The sequence below is a fragment of the Heptranchias perlo genome, unplaced genomic scaffold (assembly GCF_035084215.1).
Source record: "Heptranchias perlo isolate sHepPer1 unplaced genomic scaffold, sHepPer1.hap1 HAP1_SCAFFOLD_539, whole genome shotgun sequence".
Lineage (NCBI taxonomy): Eukaryota > Metazoa > Chordata > Chondrichthyes > Hexanchiformes > Hexanchidae > Heptranchias > Heptranchias perlo.
This window is the reverse complement of record NW_027139558.1, coordinates 53832-79822: the sequence shown is the minus strand read 5'-3', so window position 1 is coordinate 79822 and position 25991 is coordinate 53832. Positions and strand designations below refer to the sequence as shown.

Below are 25991 nucleotides of genomic sequence, written 5' to 3'. Positions count from 1 at the left end.
CATACACGGGACTGGGAATCTCTCCAATATTTGGTCCTGGGGTTTATTCCCCAATGACTGTACTGGGGTGATTCCCTCATACACGGGACTGGGAATCTCTCCAATATCTGATCCTGGGGTTTATTCCCCAATGACTGTACTGGGGGGATTCCCTCATACACGGGACTGGGAATCTCCCCAATATCAGGTCCTGGGGTTTATTCCCCAATGACTGTACTGGGGGGATTCCCTCATACACGGGACTGGGAATCTCCCCAATATCAGGTCCTGGGGTTTATTCCCCAATGACTGTACTGGGGGGACTCCCTCATACACGGGACTGGGAATCTCCCCAATATCTGGTCCTGGGGTTTATTCCCCAATGACTGTACTGGGGGGATTCCCTCATACACGGGACTGGGAATCTCCCCAATATCAGGTCCTGGGGTTTATTCCCCAATGACTGTACTGGGAGGATTCCCTCATACACGGGACTGGGAATCTCCCCAATATCTGGTCCTGGGGTTTATTCCCCAATGACTGTACTGGGGGGATTCCCGATTGGCCTGTTCCTATTGCTGTAGATTGGGTGTAATTCTCTCCAGTGATGCCAGGGAGTTCCTCACATGGGGAATGGACTCTCCCAGATAAGTTCTGCAGGCGAAGCCCCTGCTGTGGGGAGAGAACTAAGATGGGCCGAACGACCTCCCCCATCCTTCTCCATCCCTTCACACCTCCACTTATCTCATTTCAACTCTGAGCTTTTTTATTGAACTGATTTCAAACCAAAACTTTTACACCAGTGGAAAACGTGAAGAAAAGTGAGAGGCAGTAATTGGAACCACGTTTCTTGTTACAATATTTTCAATCACAAGATCCCGAGAAACGGCCCTCGCCCCCCCTCCCCTCCCCCCACTCCTCCCTCTACCCTCTCAACCTTCCCCCGGTCCATTGAAAGGTTTATCTCCCGGAATGAGCAGTTGCAGTGCAGTAGCCGAGCATTCCCCAGTGTGCGATGGGGAGGCTCCATTCCCAAATATCGGCCGCCTCACGGGGACATTTCTGGACAATTGGCATCTCGGACTGGTCTGAATGTGAGGCACAGGAATCTGCTGGTCACTGCTGGACCTGGAATACAGACAGCAGAGTCATTTGCTTGTGTGTGTCAAGGTGTAACAGGTAGTGTCACCCTAAAGGACAGGCGGTCTGTCCTTACTCTCGGAGATTGACCCGAAAGGACAGGCGGTCTGTCCTTATTCTAGGAGATTGACCCTAAAGGACAGGCGGTCTGTCCTTACTCTCGGAGATTGACCCTAAAGGACAGGCGGTCTGTCCTTACTCTCGGAGATTGACCCTAAAGGACAGGCAGTCTGTCCTTACTCTAGGAGATTGACCCGAAAGGACAGGCAGTCTGTCCTTATTCTAGGAGATTGACCCTAAAGGACAGGCAGTCTGTCCTTACTCTCGGAGATTGACCCTAAAGGACAGGCGGTCTGTCCTTATTCTCGGATATTGACCCTAAAGGACAGGCGGTCTGTCCTTCTTCTCGGAGATTGACCCTAAAGGACAGGCGGTCTGTCCTTACTCTCGGAGATTGACCCTAAAGGACAGGCGGTCTGTCCTTATTCTCGGAGATTGACCCTAAAGGACAGGCGGTCTGTCCTTACTCTCGGAGATGGGGCCGACAGAATAAGCCCTCAGTTGGGCTCAGGCCCATGGGTACAGAGCCCAGTGTTGGTCAGGGTCACGGCTGGTGACCTGAGTCTATCTGAACCCTCTTTGATTTCCCCGTCCCAGCCCAGGAGCGTTGACCCAAATTCCCATCACCCCCAGTCACCAGCGGTGCTGAATCGAGGCCCTGGGGACAGGAGAAAAGGGGAAAGGTTCAAGGTGCCAGAGGTGGTGAAGGGTTCCACACTGCACTGTTAGTCTGGCCCTCGGGTGATGGCTGGAATCTCAGAGTCACATCATAAGATGGGGGGAGAAATTGAAGGTCAAACCGTGGGCATTATGGGATGTCTGTGCTGCTGCTCATTTGATAGTCAAAGGCTGGTTACCTTGATAACGGTGACGAAGGTGCTGTAGAGGAAACTTAGAATGAAGAGGATGGCGAAGGCAGCGACTGTTAACACATTGTCGTCTCCATCCCAATCTCCTGCTTCTTCCTTCCCTTCCTCTCCTGCCTCGTCTGGAGGGAATTCTGAAAGGAATGAGAAATTGGGGCTGTTAGAGTTTCCTGTGGATGTTTCATAACCATCGACAATATCTCAATAGTTTGGAGATAACACAGTGAGGGGGGAGTGGCACTGGGAGCAGAGAATCATTAGAGAGTCTCCCTCTCTCTCTCTCGCTCTCTGTCTCTCTCGCTCTCTCTGTCTCTTTCTCTACCTCTCTTTCTCTTTCTCACTCTCACTCTGTCTCTCTCTCTCTTTCTCTGTCTCTCTCTCTCTCTATCTTTCTCTCTCTTTTCCTCTCTCTCGCTCTCTCTTTCTCTGTCTCGCTCTATCTCTCTCTCTGTGTCTCAGTGTGTTTCTCTGTATCTCTCTTTGACTCTCTCTCTCTCTCTTTGTCTCCCTCTCTCTGTCTCGATCTCTCTGTCTCTCTCTTCATCCCTCTCTCTCTCTCTGTCTCTGACTCTCTCTCTTTCTGTCTGCTTCTCTCTCTGTGTTCCAGTGTGTCTGCCTGTGTCCCTTTCTCTGTCTGTCTCTATCTATCTCTCTTTGACTCTCCCTCTCTGTCTCTCTCTCTTTCCCTCTCTCTCCCTCTGTCTCTCTCTTTGTCTCCCTCTGTCTCTCTCTCTCTCTCTCTGTGTCTCTCTCTCTTTCCCTCTGTCTCTCTCTCTTTCTCTGTCTCTCTCTCTCTCTCTGTCTGTCTCTCTCTCTCTTTGTCTCTCTCTCTTTCCCTCTGTCTCTCTCTCTTTCTCTGTCTCTCTCTCTCTATCTTTGTCTCTCCCTCTCTCTCTGTATCTCTCGATTATACTGCGCCTTTCAAGAGCTCAGGACATCCCAAGGTGCTTTACAGCCAATGAAGTACTTTCGAAGTGTGCTCACTGTTGTAATGTCGGAAACATGGCAGCCATTTTGTGCACAGCAAGATCCCACACACAGCAATGTGATAATGAGCAGATAATCTGTTTTTTGGTTGAGGGATAAATATTGGCCCAGGACACCGGGGAGAACTCCCCTGCTCTTCTTCCAATAGTGGCCGTGGGATCTTTTAGGTCCACCTGAGAGGGGCAGACGGGGGCCTCGGTTTAACATCTCATGCGAAAGACGGCACCTCCGACAGTGCGGCACTCCCTCAGTACTGCACTGGAGTGTCAGCGGAACTTGTAAATCGGAAGGAGTCACCAGGTTCAGCACTGAGCAGCTCCGCTCAATGAGACAATCTCTTGTGATTGGTGATGTGAGGGAGTGAGGGGCTGAATGGGATGGGAAAGCCTGTGATTCACGGCTCACTGGGATGGAATAAGGGGCAAGTGATCCAGTGAGGGTCAGTGGGCAAATGTGAAGGGGTCTTCCAGCCTCATTGATCCAGGGCCCTCTGTCATTGTGAGACCATTAACTCTACTTTCCCACAGGATCGTTTCATTCTCAAGAGTTACGGCCCAGCTGAGATTTACTTTGGGTGCTGACAGACAGACGTTTAACTGGACCATTGGTCCAGAAAAGTCACCAATGCCCAGACACGCCTCTTCTGTGATTCAGCCTCACACATCCACACCTGGTCGAGCAGCACTGGGGTGCCTGAGCACGGGGACCCCTCAAACAGGGACCCCCCACCCCACCACCTAACACGGGTGCCAGCTGTGGCTCAGTGGGTAGCACGCTCGTCTCTGAGTCCGAAGGTTGGGGGTTCAAGTCCCACTCCAGGGACTTGAGTCCATAATCCAGGCCGACACTCCCCGGTGCCAGTACCGAGGGAGTGCTGCACTGTCGGAGGTGCCGTCTTTGGGGTGAGACGTTAAACGGAGGCCCCTCAGGTGGATGTAAAATATCCCACGGCCACTATTGGAAGAAGAGCGGGGGAGTTCTCCCCGGTGTCCTGAGCCAATATTTATCCCTCAACCAACATCACTAAAATACAGATGATCTGGTCATTATCACATTGCTGTTTGTGGGAACTCGCTGGGTGCAAATTGGGATTGGTGGACCGAGAAAGACCAAGGGCCGTCTGGTTCCCCTTCTCCCACCCTGGTCGCCGTGTGATACGATGATAATGGAGTTGTTGACTAATCAGAGCAATCGATCTCCATCAATTAGTCTCCAACAGACCCAGACATGAGGTGAGGAAAACCCCCAGTGGTGGAGAGCTTTGGGGAGCCATTGGTCCAAAGTCACCTGTTCCTCCCGAGCCCTGTTCCACTTCCCGCACCTCATGTCCCCAAATTACTCGGAGACTCTCTCCCCAAACAACACCCACAATGAAGACCCGGAAATCCAAACCTTTTCCCATCTCCTTTATTGATATTGGATTGGTACATTGACATTTTACAACAGGCATTTAACCCTTCGTGAGGGTCTCACACAGGTTTCAAACTCAGTCAAACGAGGCACAAAAAAGGTTTTCAGGAGGGAGTCCAGACCTTGTGAGACTTGGAGCCAATAATGTTTGTGTCCTGATTCGATCATTTCGATATTTTTCTCAATTACTGAACAAGGTCTGATTTTGATGACGTTTTAAGTGTTCTGTTACCAAAAGGGAGATTTGATAGTGAGCACAAGACCCCCCGGGTGGGGTTAACGGTACATTTACAGGGATTATTTTCTATCTGAAGGTCACTCATTGAATCATTCGATGTTAGAAACAGGATTTCAAGCTATCGGCTAGAACAAGTGAGATGTTCACCAGGGTGGGTTTGCTGTGAGATTTATTGATGCTTCTGAACAGATTGGTTGTGAGCGACTCGTGTCCCACCACACAGGAGAAAGTGGTGCTGCTGTTCCACTCCTCTGCGGGGACCGTCAACCGGCTGCCCGCCGAGTTCCAGCCCCTTCCGCCGTCCTCGGTCACCGGCTGGTTCACGAAGCCCGACTTCAGAAGGGTGTCGTTGGCCATCCAGGCCACGTAGATCTCTGCGGGGGAGAATCGGGTGACCAGACACACCAGGGTCGCCGTCTGATCCGTCTCCATCTCGTCCGGTGAAGGGGGGAGGATGTAGACTTGAGGGCGAGTCTGCGCGTCCACTGGAAACAGAGACAACCTTGGTTAGACTGAGACTTTCACCCATCCTGGATTTACCTGAGACGTTCTACTCTTACACAGACCCTGGGCACCTTTTACATCCCCAGAGACCCCCGTCTATCTCGGAAACTAAAGGCATTTCTCCGTTTGTTTATTGTTGGGGGGAGGGAGAGGAGGAATCTTCAATCTTGCTGATTTTATAACCTCCAGTGAGGTTAGTGTGTCCCGTTTAAACATCTGGAGCCAGTGAACAACTGGAACTCTGCAGAAAGAGAGTCCGACTGGTTAAGGGGACGGGCTGCTCTTCCAATGATAGATTTAATAGCGGGGTTCGAAATCATGGGGGGTTTTGAGAGAGTAAATCAGGAGAAACTGTTTCCAGTGACAGGAGGGTCGGGAACCAGAGGACACAGATTGAAGAGAATTGGTGAAAGAACCAGAGGGGGAGATGAGGAGAATTTTTGACGCAGTGAGTTGTTCCAATCTGGAATTCACTGCCTGAAAGGGCGGTGGGAGGAGATTCAATAATAACTTTCAAATGGGAATTGGATCAATATTTAAAAAGGAGAAAATTTGCAGGGCTCTGGGCAAAGAGCGGGGGAGTGGGATTAATTGGAAAGTTCTTTCAAAGAGCCGGCACAGGCACGATGGGCCGAGTGGCCTCCTTCTGTGCCGTCTGATTCTGCGAGAAACACCAGAGGTAAATCCATTTCCCACTGTCAGACGGTAATAAATCACTCCCCTGTACTAGACAGCTTCCCCCTAGACAGTAATAAATCACTCCCCTGTACGAGACAGCTTCCCCCCAGACAGTAATAAATCACTCCCCTGTACTAGACAGCTTCCCCCTAGACAGTAATAAATCACTCCCCTGTACTAGACAGCTTCCCCCTCGACAGTAATAAATCACTCCCCTGTACTAGACAGCTTCCCCCTCGACAGTAATAAATCACTCCCCTGTACTCGACAGCTTCCCTCGAGACAGTAATAAATCACTCCCCTGTACTAGACAGCTTCCCCCTAGACAGTAATAAATCACTCCCCTGTACTAGACAGCTTCCCCCCAGACAGTAATAAATCACTCCCCTGTACTAGACAGCTTCCCCCTCGACAGTAATAAATCACTCCCCTGTTCCAGACAGCTTCCCCCCAGACAGTAATAAATCACTCCCCTGTACTAGACAGCTTCCCCCCAGACAGTAATAAATCACTCCCCTGTACTAGACAGCTTCCCCCTCGACAGTAATAAATCACTCCCCTGTACTAGACAGCTTCCCTCGAGACAGTAATAAATCACTCCCCTGTAATAGACAGCTTCCCTCGAGACAGTAATAAATCACTCCCCTGTACTAGACAGCTTCCCCCCAGACAGTAATAAATCACTCCCCTGTACTAGACAGCTTCCCCCTAGACAGTAATAAATCACTCCTCTGTACTAGACAGCTTCCCTCGAGACAGTAATAAATCACTCCCCTGTAATAGACAGCTTCCCTCGAGACAGTAATAAATCACTCCCCTGTACGAGACAGCTTCCCCCTCGACAGTAATAAATCACTCCCCTGTACTAGACAGCTTCCCTCGAGACAGTAATAAATCACTCCCCTGTACTAGACAGCTTCCCCCGAGACAGTAATAAATCACTCCCCTGTAATAGACAGCTTCCCCCTCGACAGTAATAAATCACTCCCCTGTACTAGACAGCTTCCCTCGAGACAGTAATAAATCACTCCCCTGTAATAGACAGCTTCCCTCGAGACAGTAATAAATCACTCCCCTGTACGAGACAGCTTCCCCCCAGACAGTAATAAATCACTCCCCTGTACTAGACAGCTTCCCCCCAGACAGTAATAAATCACTCCCCTGTACTAGACAGCTTCCCCCTAGACAGTAATAAATCACTCCCCTGTACTAGACAGCTTCCCCCTAGACAGTAATAAATCACTCCACTGTACGAGACAGCTTCCCCCCGAGACAGTAATAAATCACTCCCCTGTACTAGACAGCTTCCCCCTCGACAGTAATAAATCACTCCCCTGTGCTAGACAGCTTCCCCCCAGACGGTAATAAATCCCTTCATTTGCTAAGATCAGACTCACACCGAGCTCTGTCCACACCTACCTTGCATCTTCTTGATCGCCCTCTTCTCCGGCGTTGGCAAACTCTCGTCCTCCACCAAACACAAATACTCGACCCCACTCTCCCACTCTGCGGCGGGGACCGTCAGTCTGCTGGAGATCCTTTCTTTATCTCCATTCCTCTCGGGCCCCTGAGTCTTCACCCCATCTTCTCGCTCCTTTCCGTCCACCTGCCAGGTTACCCTCACCCCCTCTAAATCACCGTGAAGCACCTCACAAATAATGGTTGCCGTCCTGTTCCTCCAGATCTCTTCGAAGGAAGGTTTGCTTAAGGTGACTGAGATGCCGGTGTCCAAACATTGATCTGGGAGAAATATTATCATTATTATTTCATGATTCCCTCATGGGATGTGGGCGTCGCTGGCAAGGCCGCCATGTCTTGCTCATCTCCAGAGATACAACTGAGTGGCTTGCTGGGCCCCTTCAGAGGGCAATTAAGAGTCGACCACTTTGGTGTGAGACGGGAGTCACGTGTAGGCCAGACAGGGGAAGGACGGCAGGTTTCCTTCCCCAAAGGGACGTTAACGAACCAGTTGGGTTTTTCCTGGTTCACGCTCACTTTTACTGAGACCAACTTTTCATTTCCAGTTTTCACTTTTCAAACTGATTTCAAATTCTCCAACTGCCCTGGTGGGATTTGAACTCAGTTCTGTGGATTATTAACTGTAAGTGTCAGCCTTGGCTCAGTGGGTCGGACCCTCGCCTCTGTGGTCAGAAGGTTGTGGGCCCAGAGCCCCACTCCAGAGACTTGAGCCCATAACCCAGGCCGACAATCCCCGGTCAGTACTGAGGGAGTGCTGCACTGTCGGAGGTGCCGTCTCTCGGCTGAGACATTAAACCCAGGCCCCGTCCGCCCCTCTCAGGTGGATCGAAAAGATCCCATGGCACTATTTCGAAGAAGAGCTGGGGAGTTCTCCCTGGTGTTCTGGGGCCAATATTTATCCCTCAACCAACAGCACTAAAACAGATGATCTGGTCATTATCACGTTGCTGTTTGTGGGATCTTGCTGTGCGCAAATTGGCTCCCGCGTTCCCTACATTACAACATTGACTAAAAGAAAGTACTTCATTGGCTGCAAAGCGCTTTGGGACGTCCTGAGGTTGTGAAAGGCGCTACATAAATGCAAGTGTTTCTTTCCTTCTTAGCCCAGGCCTCTGGATTACTAGTCCCGTCACATTAACCACTACGTTCCCATATCTATGGCGTCAGTGTTGAACTTGTCTGGTCCGAGTGGAGTTTATAGCAGTGGGGACAAAGGATGTCAATATTGGAGTCAGGCCCAGGACCTTACCTTGAACGTCCTTCACCTCCTGGCTGGTGGTGGAGTTGGTGGGTGGATGAGACACTGTACAGGTGAAGACTGAGCCTTTCTTCCACTCCTCTGTACTCACGGTCAGGTAGTGCCTGGCGCTGAAAGTCCTCGCCTGTTCCAGGGCGGTGGGTGCAGCGCTGGTGTTGGAGGAGATCGGGGAGCCGTCTTTCTCCCAGGAGACGTGTATGAGGTCCGGGTAGAATCCCGTGATCATACACTCGAGTGTGGCCGTGTTCTTACTCTTGGTCTCTTGGGCTGGTGGAGGCAGCAGTCTGACCGTGGGACTCTTGGGCTCGACTGGAACAGACGGGCAAACAAAGAAAGTGTTAAACTCTTTCCCCTCAAGGTTATCAAAGGCAGGCCTTTAATTTCTGATCTCTTGCCCACCTTTTGCACTTCTTGTCCGTTTGGACACGGGCGAGGATGAGGAAGGACCTTGGGCAGAGCACACGTACTCTACCCCACTGGCCCACTCCATCGCGCTGGTTCGGAGTCGGCTGACGACCGTGCGTTGGGACCCTTCCTCTCTCGGCCCCTGGGTCACAATCCCTTCACTTCTCTCCTTCCCGTTCACCTCCCAGGAGATCTGGACCTGGCTCGGATCGGCACAGACCACCTCGCACACCAGGGTAGCAGTGTTGTTGATCCAAACCTCTTCAATAGAAGGATTTCGGATAAAGACAGACATTCCTGGGAATGAGAAAGGGGAAACCTTCAGAAGAATGGACAATATCTGGTGTCAAGGGGCTTCAGAATTTTAGGAGAGCCTTTTCTATTGGTGATCAGTGATGGAAGGTCAAGACAGAAGTGACTGTAAACAGTTTTAACCTGAGTCCTTTTTAACCTGTAATATCTTGGGCTGTTATTGGATCAAACTGTACTGGAGCTAAATTTGCAGCAAATCGAACATTAGCAAATCCCAGGGTTGTTTAAAATATATCTTGCATTTCTTGGTTTGCATGTTTTGACCGAGAAAACATCATCAAAGCATCAAGAACTGCCGGGATGCGATTTTAATGCGTTTCCCGTAACCGTGCCCACTGGATCCACAATGGGGACTGCGATTGAGTTGCGGGGCTGAGCGACATTTAGTTCCAGTGATGTTAATAAAATGCAATCTCAGGTTTGTGGGATGGAGCGAGAGAGAGATGCAGACTGGTTAGCAAAAGAAACAATTGGATAAAAGCTTGTTTGCTCAGACACCTGGTGTGAGCTGTGGATTGATTTGTGACACTGAGCACACTGAGTCAATGAGGACCCCTCTTCTCCACTCGGAGTGAGCCCCGGATGCCTCAATTTTAAAATTCTTTCCTCCTGTTCCAATCCCCCCTCCATGGCCTCGCCCCCCGCCTCCCGATCTCTGTGACCTTCTCCAGCCCTACAACCCTCCGAGATCTCTGCCTTCCTCCAACTCTGGGCTTTTGGACATGGCCCACTCCCTCCGCCCCACTATTGGCGGCCGTGCCTTCAGCCGTCTAGGCCCTAATCTCTGGAATTCCCTCCCTAAACCTCAATGATTTGCCTCCTCTCTCTCGTCCTTTAAGACCCTCCTTAAAACCTGCCCCTTTGACCAAGCTTTAGGTCACCTGTCCTAATATCTCCTTCTTTGGCTCAATGTCAATTTCTGTCTGATTACGCTCCTGTGAAGCCCCTTGGGACGTTTTGCTCCATTAAAGGCGCTATATAAATGCAGGGTGTTGTTGTTCATGACTCCCTGTCAAGGAAGAACGTTAGTTTGTAACGGCAGAGCAACCCATGAATCAGAGGAGGTGACAGAAGGTCCCCCCTCTTGCTACTGGTTGGGGATCTTTTCTCCATAACCTGTACTTCCTCCCCGTTTCATGTCCCTGAGTCATTGGACGAGGAAGAGGAGGATTTATCGAATTCTTCACCCATTATCTCCATTGTCACTCGTCTCCCAAAGGACCAACCTCACGTCAGAGATCCCACAGCTCTCCGTGTGTTCAGTGCACGATTAACACACACACTCACTGTGCAAATCACAACTAAGCTGTCTGCTTTGGTCCACAGCAGCTGTTCTACCGTGATATAATGTGAAGTTAACACTTGGGGAGGGACGACTATCTTTGTGTCAGGATCAAAACCTTTAATGAACATCTCGAATCAATTGCTCCGTCTGCAGTTGGAGCCGATGTTCAGCAGACCGTGTCTGCCTGAGAGGACCGTGTCTTTTATTAAATTAAGATGTTATCTCCCCCTTCTGTTTGAACAAAATGGTCAGCAACTTCCTTCCAAAATTTGGGATTGGTCACATTAAAGCTTCTCACCGTATCCAGTCAATGATTTGTAAACTTAGGTTTAATATACACCGTTTATAGTCAATGATTTGTGAACTTTGGTTTAATATACACCGTTTATAGTCAATGATCTGTAAACTTTGGTTTAATATACACCGTTTATAGTCAATGATTTGTAAACTTTGGTTTAATATACACCATTTATCGTCAATGATTTGTAAACTTTGGTTTAATATACACCGTTTATAGTCAATGATTTGTAAACTTTGGTTTAATATACACCGTTTACAGTCAATGATTTGTGAACTTTGGTTTAATATACACCGTTTATAGTCATTGATTTGTGAACTTTGGTTTAATATACACCGTTTACAGTCAATGATTTGTGAACTTTGGTTTAATATACACCGTTTATAGTCAATGATTTGTAAACTTAGGTTTAATATACACCGTTTACAGTCAATGATTTGTAAATTTACATTTAATCTACACTCTGCTGACATTAATTATTGCAGTTTTTGTAAGGTGCTCAGCCCAGCCCTACATTGGTGACCGAGTCTCGAGGTTTAACAGTCCCGGGTAATGGGTGGTCTCCCATCATAAAACCTCACAGGGTCGGGTGAATTCCCCTTATTATTGTAAAATGCTGATATTGAGTGACAGGAGGTTAATTCTGTTTACCCCGTGCGGGGGGGGGGAATTAAAAAGAAACACTTTCCCCCCTCTCTCCGCATCTCCGACAAAGATGCTGGCTCTCCGATACACTTTCATCCCCACGGACACCCTGGGCAGGATTTGAACCCCCCAAACGGGTTTGTAATGAAATCCAACGGCCAATTCAATTCACAACCAATCATTTTATTGTGCACATTTGATGGCGACATTGATATTCGCGCTCGGTCCCATCGGCGAGCATCATATTAAGCTGAGTCTGTTGGATGAATCTCGGCATACACCCAGAACAAGAACAAGTGGAGTTCCCACCTGGAAATGGAAGAGTTGCAGATTTAAGTGTTAAACATTCTCATCTCCCCCCTCCCCTGTGCTGGGAAAGTGGGAGCTCCACACGGGCCCCTGAACTCTGCTCCGTCCTGAGTTTTTCGGCTGCGAAAGTCTCTCGATCGTGGAGACCACGACAAGCTGTTTCACCGTGTCCAGAACAGTAGAACCAGAGGACACGGCCTGCGCTCGAAGTGGGGGGAGCGGGAGGGCACGGGGAGGGTCAATTGGGAACCAATATTTCAGTGAGTGAGTGGTCAATCTATGGAACAGGCTCCCGAGGGAGACGGGGGGAGCGGAGAGTAAAATCGGGCAAGGGGGTAAATCGGGGAGAGGGGGGGGTCGACCCAATCCAGGCAGTTTCCCCGCCCCGTGCGTCAGGTTAAATTTACCCCCTTTTAAATGTCGGTTCAATATCAAAACACACAAGACTGAAAATCTCGCCTCTCCCAACGAGGTGGATATTAGGGACAGTGGTTAACAGATTGAAGGCCAGGGGTCAGCACATTAAGTTAATATAAGGTGGAATTCCCCACAGGACGTCCTTTTCCCCCTCAGACACCACTTACCCCCTCGATACCACATGCTGATCCTCCCATTGAAGTTCGAAGGTGCGTGGGTCACTTCACAAGTGTAGACATCCCTTTCGGTCCATTCCACCGTCGGCACCGTCAGGAAAGTGACCGTTTCGAAGTCACCGTCTTTTCTCGTGTTTGAAGGGAGAACAACAGCCTCTTGCTGCACTCCGGCTTTCCTCCAGGAAACCTTCACAGCGTCGGGATAGAATTCCGATATTACACAGCCCAGGACAGCAGTGGTTTGATTGTAGACAACCTCCAGGGATGGAACAAGGGAGATGAGCTTTGGAGCTTGAGCTGGAAGACATTGGAATATTTCAGATGAGGAGATTGTTTTGGCCACAGTGAAGGTGGACTCCATTCCCCAAGTTGGAACCCCGTCATCCTCTCCCCTCGATACTCAGTCCCATTGACTTTAATGGAACTGATTATCGGGCGTGTCGTATAACGGGCGGCAAATGCGATCCCGCCGATTTTGCGTTCCCCGCCCGTGTCCAATCTCACGTGATTTCTCGTTGTCCTTTATTTCATTCCCATCAGCACCGCTGGCCGACAGGGATAGAATATATGGGCACGAGAATTCAGGCAGGTTCTATCGTGCAACGACCTGTGACATTGGTTGGGGGGAAATTACGTGGAGAGACCGGAGAAACTGGGGTTGTTCTCCTTGGAGCAGAGAAGGTCAAGGGGAGATTTGAGAGAGGTGTTCAAAATCATGAAGGGTTCGGATAAAGTAAATAAAGAGAAAACTGTTCCCATCGGCGGGAGGGTCGGTAACCAGAGGACGCAGATTTAAGGTGATCGGCAAAAGAACCAAAGGGGACGTGGGGAAAATCTTTTTGAGGCAGCGAGTGGTTCTGATCTGGAATGCGCTGCCTGACAGAGAAGGTGGATTTAATCGTGGCTTTCAAAAAGGAACTGGATAAATACTTGAAGGGAAAAAATTAGCAGGGCTCCGGGGAAAGAGCGGGGGAGAGTGGGACTAACTGGATCGCTCTTACAAAGAGCTGGCACGGGCTCGACGGGCCGAATGGCCTCCTTCTGTGATGTAACCGTTCTATGATTCGAAGTTTCCTTGTCCAATTTCACCCCGACACCAGTGCAGTTTTAAATGGTAAATAATATCTTGTACTCACGTTTCGGTTCAGGTTTTTTGGGGATGATCTGAGCTTCCACCATCTCGTCCGGCTTGAATCCCGCCTTGCAAGCGTAGAAACTTTTGGTTTTCCAATCTGAGGCAGAGACTTTGAGCACAACGCTCATTGTGTACTTCATGTTTTGCCCCAAGGCTGCCGGATATTTCTTGATTCCGGTGGAGATGTCTCCACTGTCAGTGGACCATATCTGACTGATGCTCTCGGGCCGAAAGTCCTTGACCAGACACAGGAGGCTGATCTCATCTTGGTCGGAGCTCGTGCCGCAGTAAGGGTTGGCGATGTAGACGGAGGGTGCGGACTGGACATCTGAAAGGTAAATAGGTGCAGACGGATAAGTCCAGTCAACAAATACATTACAGGCGTCCGCAGCAGGAGGGATTTTGTTCTGTATAAAACCAGCCATTTCCGAAAACGATTACACTGCTACGCAAGGGGCTTATGTTTTGAAGTCTTGAGCGCATAATCTAGGCCGACACTCCATTCCACTGCTGAGGGAGTGCTGCACTGTCGGAGGTGCCGTCTTTCGGGTGAGACGTTAAACCGAGGCCCTGTCTGCCCTCCCGAAACCAATTAATGTTTCCCATATAACTGTTAGCACCAGATGACAGGAGTTTACAGAAATGGAAGGATTTGGCACCAAGTTATTCGAATAACGGAGACTTGTTTTGGGGTGACATTGATCGGGAGATTGAAATCCCAGAGAGTCTCACACAAGTGACAGGCATAACCTGGTGGGAATGGTAATCTGGGTAAGAGGGCAAATAGGACCCGTAGAGATACATTGTGGAAGAGGTTACGAGTTCAAATCCCACCACGGCAAGTTGGGAAATCGAGGCCATTAAATCTGGTGATTTCTGGGCTGGCACCAGATAAAATGACCTGGTAAAAAAAACCCAACTGGTTCATTAAAGTTCTTGAGGGAAGGGAATCTGCCGCCCCTCCCTGGTCTGGGCCTACACGTGACTCCAGTCCCACACACCACATGGCTGACTCTTAATCCCCCCTCAGGGCAACTGGAGGTGGGAAATAAATGGCGGCCACACTGGCCTAAGGAATTAGAAAGAAAATGTGAGCTGAGGTGGTGGAGGTGCAACGAGATGAGGTCAAGGACAGGAAAGCAAGAAGGCAATTAATGGCTGTTGTTACTGAACTCAGACACAAGGCGAGGATTGGAAGGGCAATAGTTTGACCCGACAGAGAGATATGAACAATGACACAATGTTCATCACAGAACGTTCAATTCCCCAGATTTTGACCGGGGATCTCGCTGGAAAACTAAGGAGCAAGTGTGGAGATTGGGCAGGATAGAGATGGAGAGAGAGTAACAGAGAGAGAAAGGGAGAGATAGAGATGGTGAGAGAGTAACAGAGAGAGACAGGGAGAGATAGAGATGGAGAGAGAGACAGGGAGAGATAAAGATGGAGAGAGAGTAACAGAGAGAGAAAGGGAGAGATAGAGATGGAGAGAGAGTAACATAGAGAGAAAGGGAGAGATAAAGATGGAGAGAGAGTAAGAGAGAGACCGGGAGAGATAGAGATGGAGAGAGAGACAGGGAGAGCTAGAGATGGAAAGAGAGTAACAGAGAAAGATGGGGAGAGATAGAGATGGAGTGAGGGAACAGAGAGAGAAAGGGAGAAATAAAGATGGAGGGAGAGTAACAGAGAGAGAAAGGGAGAGATAGAGATGGAGAGAGAGTAAGAGAGAGAGACAGAGAGAGATAGAGATGGAGAGAGAGTGACAGGGAGAGATAGACATGGAGAGAGAGTAACAGAGAGAGATGGGGAGAGATAGAGATGGAGAGAGAGTAACAGAGAGAGATGGAGAGAGATGGAGATGGAGAGAGAGTAACAGAGAGAGAAAGGGAGAGATCGAGATGGAGGGAGCGTAAGAGAGAGATGGGGAGAGATAGAGATAGAGATGGAGAGAGAGCAACAGAGAGAGACAGGGAGAGATAGAGATGGAGTGAGAGTAACAGAGAGAGAAAGGGAGAGATGGAGAGGGAGAGATAGAGATGGAGAGAGAGTAAGAGAGAGAGACAGGGAGAGATAGAGATGGAGAGAGAGACAGGGAGAGATAGAGATGAAAGAGAGCAACAGAGAAAGATGGGGAGAGATAGAGATGGAGTGAGGTAACAGAGAGAGAAAGGGAGAGATAAAGATGGAGGGAGAGTAACAGAGAGAGAAAGGGAGTGATGGAGATGGAGAGAGAGTAAGAGAGAGAGACAGGGAGAGATAGAGATGGAGAGAGAGTGACAGGGAGAGATAAAGATGGAGAGAGAGTAACAGAGAGAGATGGGGAGAGATGGAGATGGAGAGAGAGTAACAGAGAGAGATGGGGAGAGATAGAGATGGAGCGAGAGTAACAGAGAGAGATGGGGAGAGATGGAGATGGAGAGAGAGTAAGAGAGAGATGGGGAGAGATAGAGATAGAGATGGAGAGAGAGCAACAGAGAGAGACAGGGAGAGATTGAGATGGAGAGAGAGTAACAGAGAGAGACAGGGAGAGATCGAGATGGAGAGAGAGTAACAGAGAGAGACAGGGAGAGATAGAGATGGAGTGAGAGTAACAGAGAGAGACAGGGAGAGATGGAGAGGGAGAGATAGAGATGGAGAGAGATTTCCAAGTTGTGCAGGATTGTTGAAATCTTGTTTTTTGGGATAAAACTGGAAAATACAGAAAGCTGCAAATAACAATGTGTAAAAAAAGTGACTATTTCCAGTTGCATTTTGAAGAATCCGTTTTTTCAGTGACCAATGTTCATCGTTCCATAAAAAAACTGCACTATTGGGTTAATGCGCGTGATTGACGGGGATAGAAAGGAGGGCGGGAGAGAGGAATTCTCTCTTTCTCTCTCCTTATTCTTTTCGATTACACAGGCTAAAACTGACGGTGTCGGAGCAGTAAATCACTCATCTAATTCTGGCCCTTGGCGATACAGCTTCTGTTAATCAGACACACAAACCAATCCGTACTTTAGGGAAAGTGTCACAGAACAGAAACCAGAAGATACGGTGCCTGATACACAATCTGGGAACACCCAGTATCCACTGACGGCTTCTCAGGGTTTGAAGTGACTCATGAAGGGGAGATCCAGTCGGCGGTCTTGGGAATCTTGCTATTTGTCATTGATATGAGCGGCTTAGGGACATGGGAATTGGTGGACCGAGAAAGACCAAGGGCCGTCTGGTTCCCCTTCTCCCACCCTGGTCGCCGTGTGATACGAGGATAATGGAGTTGTTGACTAATCAGAGCAATCGATCTCCATCAATTAGTCTCCAACAGACCCAGACATGAGGTGAGGAAAACCCCCAGTGGTGGAGAGCTTTGGGGAGCCATTGGTCCAAAGTCACCTGTTCCTCCCGAGCCCTGTTCCACTTCCCGCACCTCATGTCCCCAAATTACTCGGAGACTCTCTCCCCAAATGTTATTTTCTGGAAAAGGTTCTCCTGAGAATTCCCCTCAAGTTTGCCTGTTGTACAGGAAAAGGAGGCAGTGGAAATGGGGAAAATATAGCTGGATACGGGAAGACTGGGAGCCTGGAAGCTATTAATGAGCTCGTTATTTTTACCAGTGGGGTATTAATGAGCTCCCCCACTGGTATCAAATCACTTTGTTCACTAATTAATGGGTTACTGCATCCACTGAAATAGGGGACAGGGAACGGTGAGGGAGTGCTGCATTGTCGGAGGTGCCGTCTTTCGGATGAGACGTTAAACCGAGGCCCCGTCTGCCCCTCTCAGGTGGATGTGAAAGGTCTCACTGCACTATTGGAGGAGGAGCAGGGGAGTTCTCCTCGGTGTCCCGCCCAATATTTATCCTTCAACCAACATCACTAAAGCACAGATTATCTGGTCATTACCACATTGCTGTTTGTGGGATCTTGCTGTGCACAAATTAGCTGCAGCGTTCCCTACATTCTAACAGTGACTGCACTTCAACAAGTCCTTCACAGGCTGTAAAGCACCCTGGGACGTCCTGAGGTCATGAAAGGCGCTATATAAATGCAAGACCTTTCTCTCACAACCACTTTTAATGCACGACAACCAATCCTGGTTAATATAATAACAAAGGAGATTTGAAATCTTAGCCAGTGGGACAATAAAGGACGACATGGAATTGGTCCCGCACTTCCTTGTCTGCTGAACTAAGAACGAGCAGCTCATTAGGAAAGTAAAGCTCGAGAACACATCAGGAACGGAAAGTAATTTGGCTCAGAATCGAAACCCGGACCAGTCACTGACTTCAAAATGAAGGAAACATTTATTCAGTCGCTGAGCGTCACCGAATATTTAAATTCAGCAAAGCTTGTATTTCTTTCAGAGATAATAACTGACGAGCAGACTCCCACAATTAGGACCCCAGAGAACGCTCTTGGTTAAACTGTCTATTTGTTTTGTGTTTCTGTTTTCGAATCAAACTGCAGCAATTTGCTTTAACATCGAAAGAACGACATGTGTTCAAAGTAACTGAGCTGGGAGTGTTTGATGGGAGAGTGTAGAGGGAGCTTTACTCTGTATCTCACCCGTGCTGTACCTGCCCTGGGAGTGTTTGATGGGACAGTGTAGAAGGAGCTTTACTCTGTATCTAACCCGTGCTGTACCTGCCCTGGGAGTGTTTGATGGGACAGTGTAGAGGGAGCTTTACTCTGTATCTCACCCGTGCTGTACCTGCCCTGGGAGTGTTTGATGGGACAGTGTAGAGGGAGCTTTACTCTGTATCTCACCCGTGCTGTACCTGCCCTGGGAGTGTTTGATGGGACAGTGTAGAGGGAGCTTTACTCTGTATCTAACCCGTGCTGTACCTGCCCTGGGAGTGTTTGATGGGACAGTGTAGAGGGAGCTTTACTCTGTATCTCACCCGTGCTGTACCTGCCCCTGGGAGTGTTTGATGGGACAGTGTAGAGGGAGCTTTACTCTGTATCTCACCCGTGCTGTACCTGCCCTGGGAGTGTTTGATGGGACAGTGTAGAGGGAGCTTTACTCTGTATCTAACCCTGTACCTGCCCTGGGAGTGTTTGACGGGACAGTGTAGAGGGAGCTTTACTCTGTATCTCACCCGTGCTGTACCTGCCCTGGGAGTGTTTGATGGGACAGTGTAGAGGGAGCTTTACTCTGTATCTAACCCGTGCTGTACCTGCCCTGGGAGTGTTTGATGGGACAGTGTAGAGGGAGCTTTACTCTGTATCTAACCCGTGCTGTACCTGCCCTGGGAGTGTTTGACGGGACAGTGTAGAGGGAGCTTTACTCTGTATCTAACCCGTGCTGTACCTGTCCTGGGAGTGTTTGATGGGACAGTGTAGAGGGAGCTTTACTCTGTATCTAACCCGTGCTGTACCTGCCCTGGGAGTGTTTGATGGGACAGTGTAGAGGGAGCTTTACTCTGTATCTAACCCGTGCTGTACCTGCCCTGGGAGTGTTTGATGGGACAGTGTAGAGGGAGCTTTACTCTGTATCTAACCCGTGCTGTACCTGCCCTGGGAGTGTTTGATGGGACAGTGTAGAGGGAGCTTTACTCTGTATCTAACCCTGTACCTGTCCTGGGAGTGTTTGATGGGACAGTGTAGAGGGAGCTTTACTCTGTATCTAACCCGTGCTGTACCTGCCCTGGGAGTGTTTGATGGGCCATTTTACAAAACCGCCCAAAACCAATTCCCTCCCCTCCCTTCCCGAATGCGTGAAATTCTCTTCTGCTTTTAATTTGCTCCCTGATACCCGACACCTGTTTTATCAAATTCCATTTCGAATTTTAAAAACAACCTCCCCCCTTAAAAAAAACCTGAAACTTCCTTAATCCAACCAATTAATGGCGAGATATTTTAAATATCCATTCAATGCTGACCGAGGCCGGGCATTGCACCGGGATGGGCCTCATACAGTACATTACAGTCCAGTACAGGCATCCTGCTCTACCCCTCTGTTAATGGAGCACAGGACACAACCTCACACTGAACTGGTTCTTTCAACATCTCTCCAGAACTCTTCAATCTTTACCCTGATTGATAGGTTGTAGGACTGATCGATCAAACTTGTATGATAGAGAGATGGAGAGAGAGAGAGAGACGGAGAGAGAGAAAGAGAGAGAGAGCGAGAGAGAGAGAGAGGGAGAGAAACGGAGAGAGAGAGAGAGAGACGGAGAGAGAGAGAGAGAGACGGAGAGAGAGAGAGAGAGAGGGAGCGAGAGAGACGGAGAGAGGGAGAGAGAGACGGAGAGAGGGAGAGAGACGGAGAAAGAGAGAGACGGAGAGAGAGAGAGAGAGACGAAGAGAGAGAGAGAGAGACGGAGAGAGAGAGAGAGAGAGACGGGAGAGGGAGCGAGAGAGACGGAGAGAGGGAGAGAGATGGAGAGAGAGAGAGACGGAGAGAGAGAGAGAGGCGGAGAGAGAGAGATGGAGAGAGAGAGAGAGATAGAGAGAGACGGAGAGAGAGAGAGAGAGAGAAAGAGAGAGACGGAGAGAGAGAGAGAGAGAGAGAGAAAGAGAGAGACAGAGAGAGAGATGGAGAGACAGGGACAGAGAGAGAGAGAGAGATGCCACGAGAGAGAGAGAGAGATGGAGAGTGAGAGAGACGGAGAGTGTGAGAGAGAGAGAGAAACTGAGAGACACAGAGAGGAGAGAGAGAGGGAGAGAGAGATCGAGAGAGAAACTGAGAGAGAGACAGAGAGAGAGAGAGAGACGGGGAGAGAGAGAGAGAGAGAGAGACGGAGAGTGACAGAGAGAGGGAGAGAGACGGACCGAGGGAGGGAGACGGAGAGAGGGAGATTGAGAGATGGAGACAGAGAGAGAAGGAGAGAGAGACACCAAGAGAGAGATGGATGGAGAGAAAGAGAGAGAGACAGAATTAGAGAGAGAGACAGAGAGAGAGAGAGAAAGACATGAAGAGAGAGAAAGACATGGAGATAGAGACAGAGAGAGAGAGACGGAAAGAGAGAGAGATGGAAAGAGAGAGAGACGGGAAGAGAGAGAGACGGGAAGAGAGAGAGAGAGAGAGAAACGCAGAGAGAGAGAGGGAAATGCAGAGAGAGAGAGGGAGAGAGAGAGAGAGACGGAGAGAGAGAGAGATGGAGAGAGAGAGAGAGAAAACAGCGAGAAAGAAAGAGAGCAAGAGAGAGAGAGAGGGAGAAAGAAAAGAAATTAAAGAAGGGAAGGTAAGAAGGAGGGAAGAAAGAAAGGAGGCTATAAAGACAAGAAAAGAAAGGAAGAAAGAAAGAAATGAAGAAAGGAGGGAGAACCCAATCCGTGAGCAAATTCAGACAAGATACTTGACAATAACCACCGTGACAAACGAGTCTCAATCACCCGGGCACACGACATATTTGGGTGTCCAATTTTCAAAGTCTTTCTCACAAAGAAGGATGTGAATTGGAAGCTCACAGACTGAGGTGTTTCACTCCAGTTAAATTAACTTCTTGGAAGTGTTTGTGCTCTGTAATGTGTGATGTTCCCCACTGCACAGTCCGTGTTAGAACCAAACACTCCGAGTCCAGACAGATACACGAGGTGGAATCAAACTCGACTGTGTGCTATTTGGAAAGTGTTTGTCTATTTGGGTGCGATTCCTCTGGGTGACATATTGAAGCCATCATTGACCTCCTTACAAAGACCGTACAGCACAGAAACAGGCCATTCGGCCCAACAGGTCCATGCTGGTGTTGATGGTCCACACGGGCGTCCTCCCTCCCGACTTCATCTCACCCTATCAGCATGTCCTTCTATTCCTTTCTCCCTCGTGTGTTTATCGAGCTTCCCCTTAAATCCATCTACACTATTCACCTCAACTACTCCTTGTGGGAGCGAGTTCCACATTCTCACCACTCTCTGGGGAAAGAGGTTTCTCCTGAATTCCCGATTGGATTTATTAGTGACTATTTTATATTTATGGCCCCAAGTTCTGTTCTCCCCCACAAGTGGAAATATCTTCTCCACGTCTACCCTGTCAAACTCATTCATAATCTTAAAGACCTCGATCAGGTCACCCCTCAGCCTTCTCTTTTCTCGAGAAAAAAGCCCGAGCCCATTCAGCCTTTCCTGACAGGTAGAACCTCTCAGTTCTGGTATCATCCGAGTGAATCTTTTTTGCACCCTCACTGGTGCCTCTGCATCCTTTTTATAATGTGGAGACCAGAACTGTTCACAGTGCTCCAAGTGTGGTCAAACCAAGGTTCGATACAAGTTGAACATAACTTCTCTGCTTTTCAATTCTATCCCTCGAGAAATGAACCCCAGTGTTAAACCTTGATGCACTAACACTGCAATAAGGGATCTTACTCCCACCCATTGGACTCGCACTCATGGGGAGATTTCACCATCAACCAGTTCATTCATTTGGATGGAATTGGCTCGTCCAATGTTTTAATCCAATTATTAAAACAGTGAACAGAAAAATCTGATGGCAGTAAGTTGACAATTAACAGGTCCATCGCTGTTATTGCCGAGGACCAGTTTAAACTGCACAGAAACCCTTACAGTCCTCAACCCTTGAATGTGGCTTCAGTTCAAGCTGAGATTTCAGAGGGGAGATGAACTAAACACTCTGTTGGAAGTTTGTGATCATTAAACAGCTATTGTCAAGGCACAATAAAATCCTTTGTGAACAAGATCTAAGCTTATTACACATGCAATCTGTTTCCTGTTTGGATCAACAGGTGGCTGGTTTATTGCTGTGAGCTTGTTGGGCCGAGGAGTTTTTAATAAACACAATTCCCCGTTTCTCACTCTCTACAAACTACTTGCTTTCCATCAGCACTCATTTATCAAGTGAAACATGGAACTTATTTTTCAACATCTAGAAGCCGTCCCATCAATGTTTTTAACTGCAAAACATCCAACTGGAAACAAGTGTCTGTGACACCAAGTGTTAAATCACAACGCAGTTGGAGAATGTGTTTTAACTCAGATTAGAACAAAATCCGAAACCGCCTGCAATCTCCGAAACTCCAAATGACCAAAACCCAAACCAACATCGCAAGTGTCCTGAAAATTATACTCTGGATCGAGATCGTATTAAACATATCCTGGACTCCAACTAACTCCTAATTTCATAGATCTCTGCGGTAACGATTGCAAATGCGTTCGAGATCAGTGGGGTTAAATCTTAACCCTTTAGAGTCCATCCAGTTATCAGATTTCAGCTACAGTCACTGGGGGGGATTCTCGACTCGAAAGAAATCCTCCCGTCTCGGAGAGATTCATGAGATTGTTGTAAATATCTCACTGATTTCAGGGGAATCACACACTGCACTTCAATTATCGAATTCACTAATAATAACGCAAATTCAGAAAATAAATCTCAGATAAGGAAGGAATTGAGAAGTTTGTCTTACCTGAAGTCACTGTCAGCAAGGTTCCTTTCCCCCAGTAGCCAAGATAGTCACACTGTGCTCCCTCTCCTCATTCACCCAATGCAGTAACTTAACTTGCCCACGATATGTAATAATCTCAGGCTGGGGTCAAAATATACCTTCTTTTAACCTGGGAGCAGCTGCTTCCTGGATTTTGATCTCAAATTCCATCCTGAACCTCTCCCAAGTGTATTAATAAATGAGGTATTTTTGGACTTTTCCTGTCTGCAGATACCAACTCCTGCACGTTCCAGATGGACAGAATCCACCCCTTTTTGTCTTCTATTTTCCCAGGAATCGACATTTTCCTCCCACAGTCCGAGTCAGTGTTTCGATATTTGACTCTGGGATGCACGAGTGGGGAATCGATGGGCACAGACTCTGATACACACGGTCACTTGTCCCGGGGGGAGTTTCTGTCACACTCTATACTACTGTGGTCCCAGTATATCACAGTGCTTCACTCCATGTCATAAACCACCCTCATAAGATCCAGCCCCAAACAAAATGGACCAAACAACCGGCCAGTAGGTTCATTAACTCCTCCTCAGTCTGTATCCGTGTGTCCCCCACACATCCAGGTGGCAAACTCGGGGGGTTTCAGGACTTTAAAGGGAGATGATAAAATCCACAAGGAGCTTTCACTGTCCTTTGTCGCACTGCGATCTCTCAGTAACATCTTCAAAGAAAATTGCTTTGCCCTCCCAGATTATTTAATCAGGAGCTGATTTATATCCACGGGACACGAGGTGAAGGCCGGTGATTTGTCCCCAAGAGTCCAATTTAAACAGTTGTGGTGAGGCAGGTTTGTGAATGGAGAGAGTCCCCGTTCCTCACACTGTGCCACCCACTGTATAGACACTGTGATACACACCCGTACACTAACCTCCACCCCTTTCACTCTCACTGAGCCCAGTCACTTCACATTTAAACCACACTGCACTGCTCCAAGTGAACTAACCTGCTCTCTGATTCACACTGGCGATGGGTTGGGGGGCGGTGGTTTCGTGGATCTGTCACTGGACCAGTGATCCGGAGGCCTGGGTTTCATCATCTGGAAAGAAAGAGCTGGGATCAGGAAAAGTGACCCTCAAACTGTCGGATTGTCCTCAAAACCCCAACTGGTTCACTCATGTCCTTTAGGGAAGGAAACCTGGTCTGGCCTATAGGTGACTCCAGTCTCACACAGGGTTCCCATCCCTCCCGGAATGACTGGGAGTTTCCCGGAATCGGGGATACCTCCCCCCGAGCGCTGAGTCCAGCAGCCCCGTGTGATCAGCGATTTAAATTGCCCGTTGCAGTGTCCCTCCCACCACCCTTCCCCCTCCATCCCCTCCCCTTACCCCCTCACCCTCTCCCCCCTCCTCTCTCCCCTCCCCCCTCCTCTCCCCCCCACCCCCTCCCCTCCATTTCGATCATTCGATGAAAACTTTCCTTTATCGAGTCCGAGCTCAGGGAGTGGTTTTGGAAATGTTGGTGCTGAGCTGAGTTTCGGCCAATGGGGCCCAGTGAGAATTGGCCCCAAACACTGAGCCCACTGCCCTATGGGCGATCTCTCGGTTTGGGTCAGCTCGGTCTGCGCCGCCCGGTTTCGAGGTGTGAATCGTCCGAGCACAGATCGGCTCTGACTGAGGTTCCCAGTTCAGGCTTTGTCAACTTCACCCGGAACTGGTGTCCAAGGAGATCGGGAGAGAGACGGGGCCGATTAAAAGTGACATCGAGCGGGGAGCCCGACCGGACCTTGTGCAGTGAGGGGGGGGATTCTGGCTCTGGTTTCAGGGGGAATATCAGTGGGTTATAGGATTACTCACAGTTACAGGTAGGTTATCATTACACCGATTACTCCCAGTGATATATAGACTAGCAGTGAGTTATTGTATTACTGTTGGTGATGAGGGGAATCAGAGTCTCACCTCTCCCATTTCCGGGGGCCACAGGTCTCTACACAGCGAGGAGGAGGATCCAGCTGTGGTGATAACTGAGGACAAGTGATCGATCCTCCCCTTTCACTGATTCCCTGAGTGCAGAGACTCTCGCTGAGTTCTTGCAGCAGCCCAGCCCTGGTTCCTCTCACTGTGTCTCTCGCACAGTAATAGATGGCGGTGTCCTCAGCTCTCAGATTGGTCATTTGTAGATAAAATGTGTTGCTGTCAGCGGAAGGCGTGAATCGGTTTTGGACTCCAGGCGCGTAATCAATATCTGACGGATCACCATAAGTAACTAACCACTCCAGGCCCTTCCCGGGGACCTGTTTGACCCAGGACATGTAGTAGCTGCTGATATCGAACCCACTCACTGTACAGGAGAGTTTGTGAGACTCCCCGGGCTTTTTCACCACTGACTCGGGCTGGGTCAGCACGATGTCGGACCGGACGCCTGTTAATAAAGAGAGAAATAAAAGAGAGCGCACTTTAATAAACCAATTGAACAAACCGCGGGTCAAAGAGACTGGGAATAATCAGCCGCACTGAGTGGGAATAAGGCGACGGGGACACTCACATGTTAGACAGGCCAGAAGGACACAGAGATAAGAAACAATCTCCATCGCCCTGTGTATTCACCGAGACTCAGACACTCCGCAAAACAGCAGCAATCGGCTGCTTCAGGGCTTTGTTTGGAGCTGAACTCAGTGCTGTTTAAATAGGGAAGTGGAGGGAGGGAGGGAGTGAGTGAGTGAGTGAGGGAGTGAGGGGCCCACGGATTGAACAGTGGCCCCACCCACAGAAACCAGGGGCACAGCTTCCTGTCCCCGCCCCCAGCAGCGAATTCAATTCTCTGAAAGGGATTTATTTATAGATCAGGCGGCAGATTGGCGGCAAAAATAAGATCTGGATTAAAGATCGAGGAATACAAAGATAATCCCCGGCTTCTCTTCCCCACCACAAACCATCTCCTTAAACCCCTCTCCCCTGCCCCCTCCACCCTCACCTCCAACGACAAGTCCGAGGGGCTCATGGACGACTTTGTCACTAAGATTGAGACCGTCCGTTCAGCTGCCTCTGTCACTTCCCTCCCTTCCCCTCGCCCACCGAGACAAACTTCCCCGAAGGAT

The 25991-nt window shown here is 49.0% G+C and overlaps 1 protein-coding gene across 1 annotated transcript; it reads right to left on the bottom strand.

Moving 5' to 3' along the window:
- Positions 1–4423: 4423 nt before the first annotated feature.
- LOC137315147 (immunoglobulin gamma-1 heavy chain-like) lies at positions 4424–25565 on the bottom strand. The gene is made up of 9 exons (XM_067980040.1): positions 25439–25565; positions 25014–25315; positions 22922–22973; positions 13583–13909; positions 12438–12743; positions 8999–9301; positions 8591–8908; positions 7282–7602; positions 4424–5165 (listed from the first exon to the last, which is right to left on the bottom strand). The coding sequence occupies exons 1-9, from the start codon at positions 25482–25484 to the stop codon at positions 4780–4782; spliced, it is 2361 nt and encodes a 786-aa protein (XP_067836141.1). The 5' UTR covers positions 25485–25565; the 3' UTR covers positions 4424–4779.
- Positions 25566–25991: the final 426 nt, after the last annotated feature.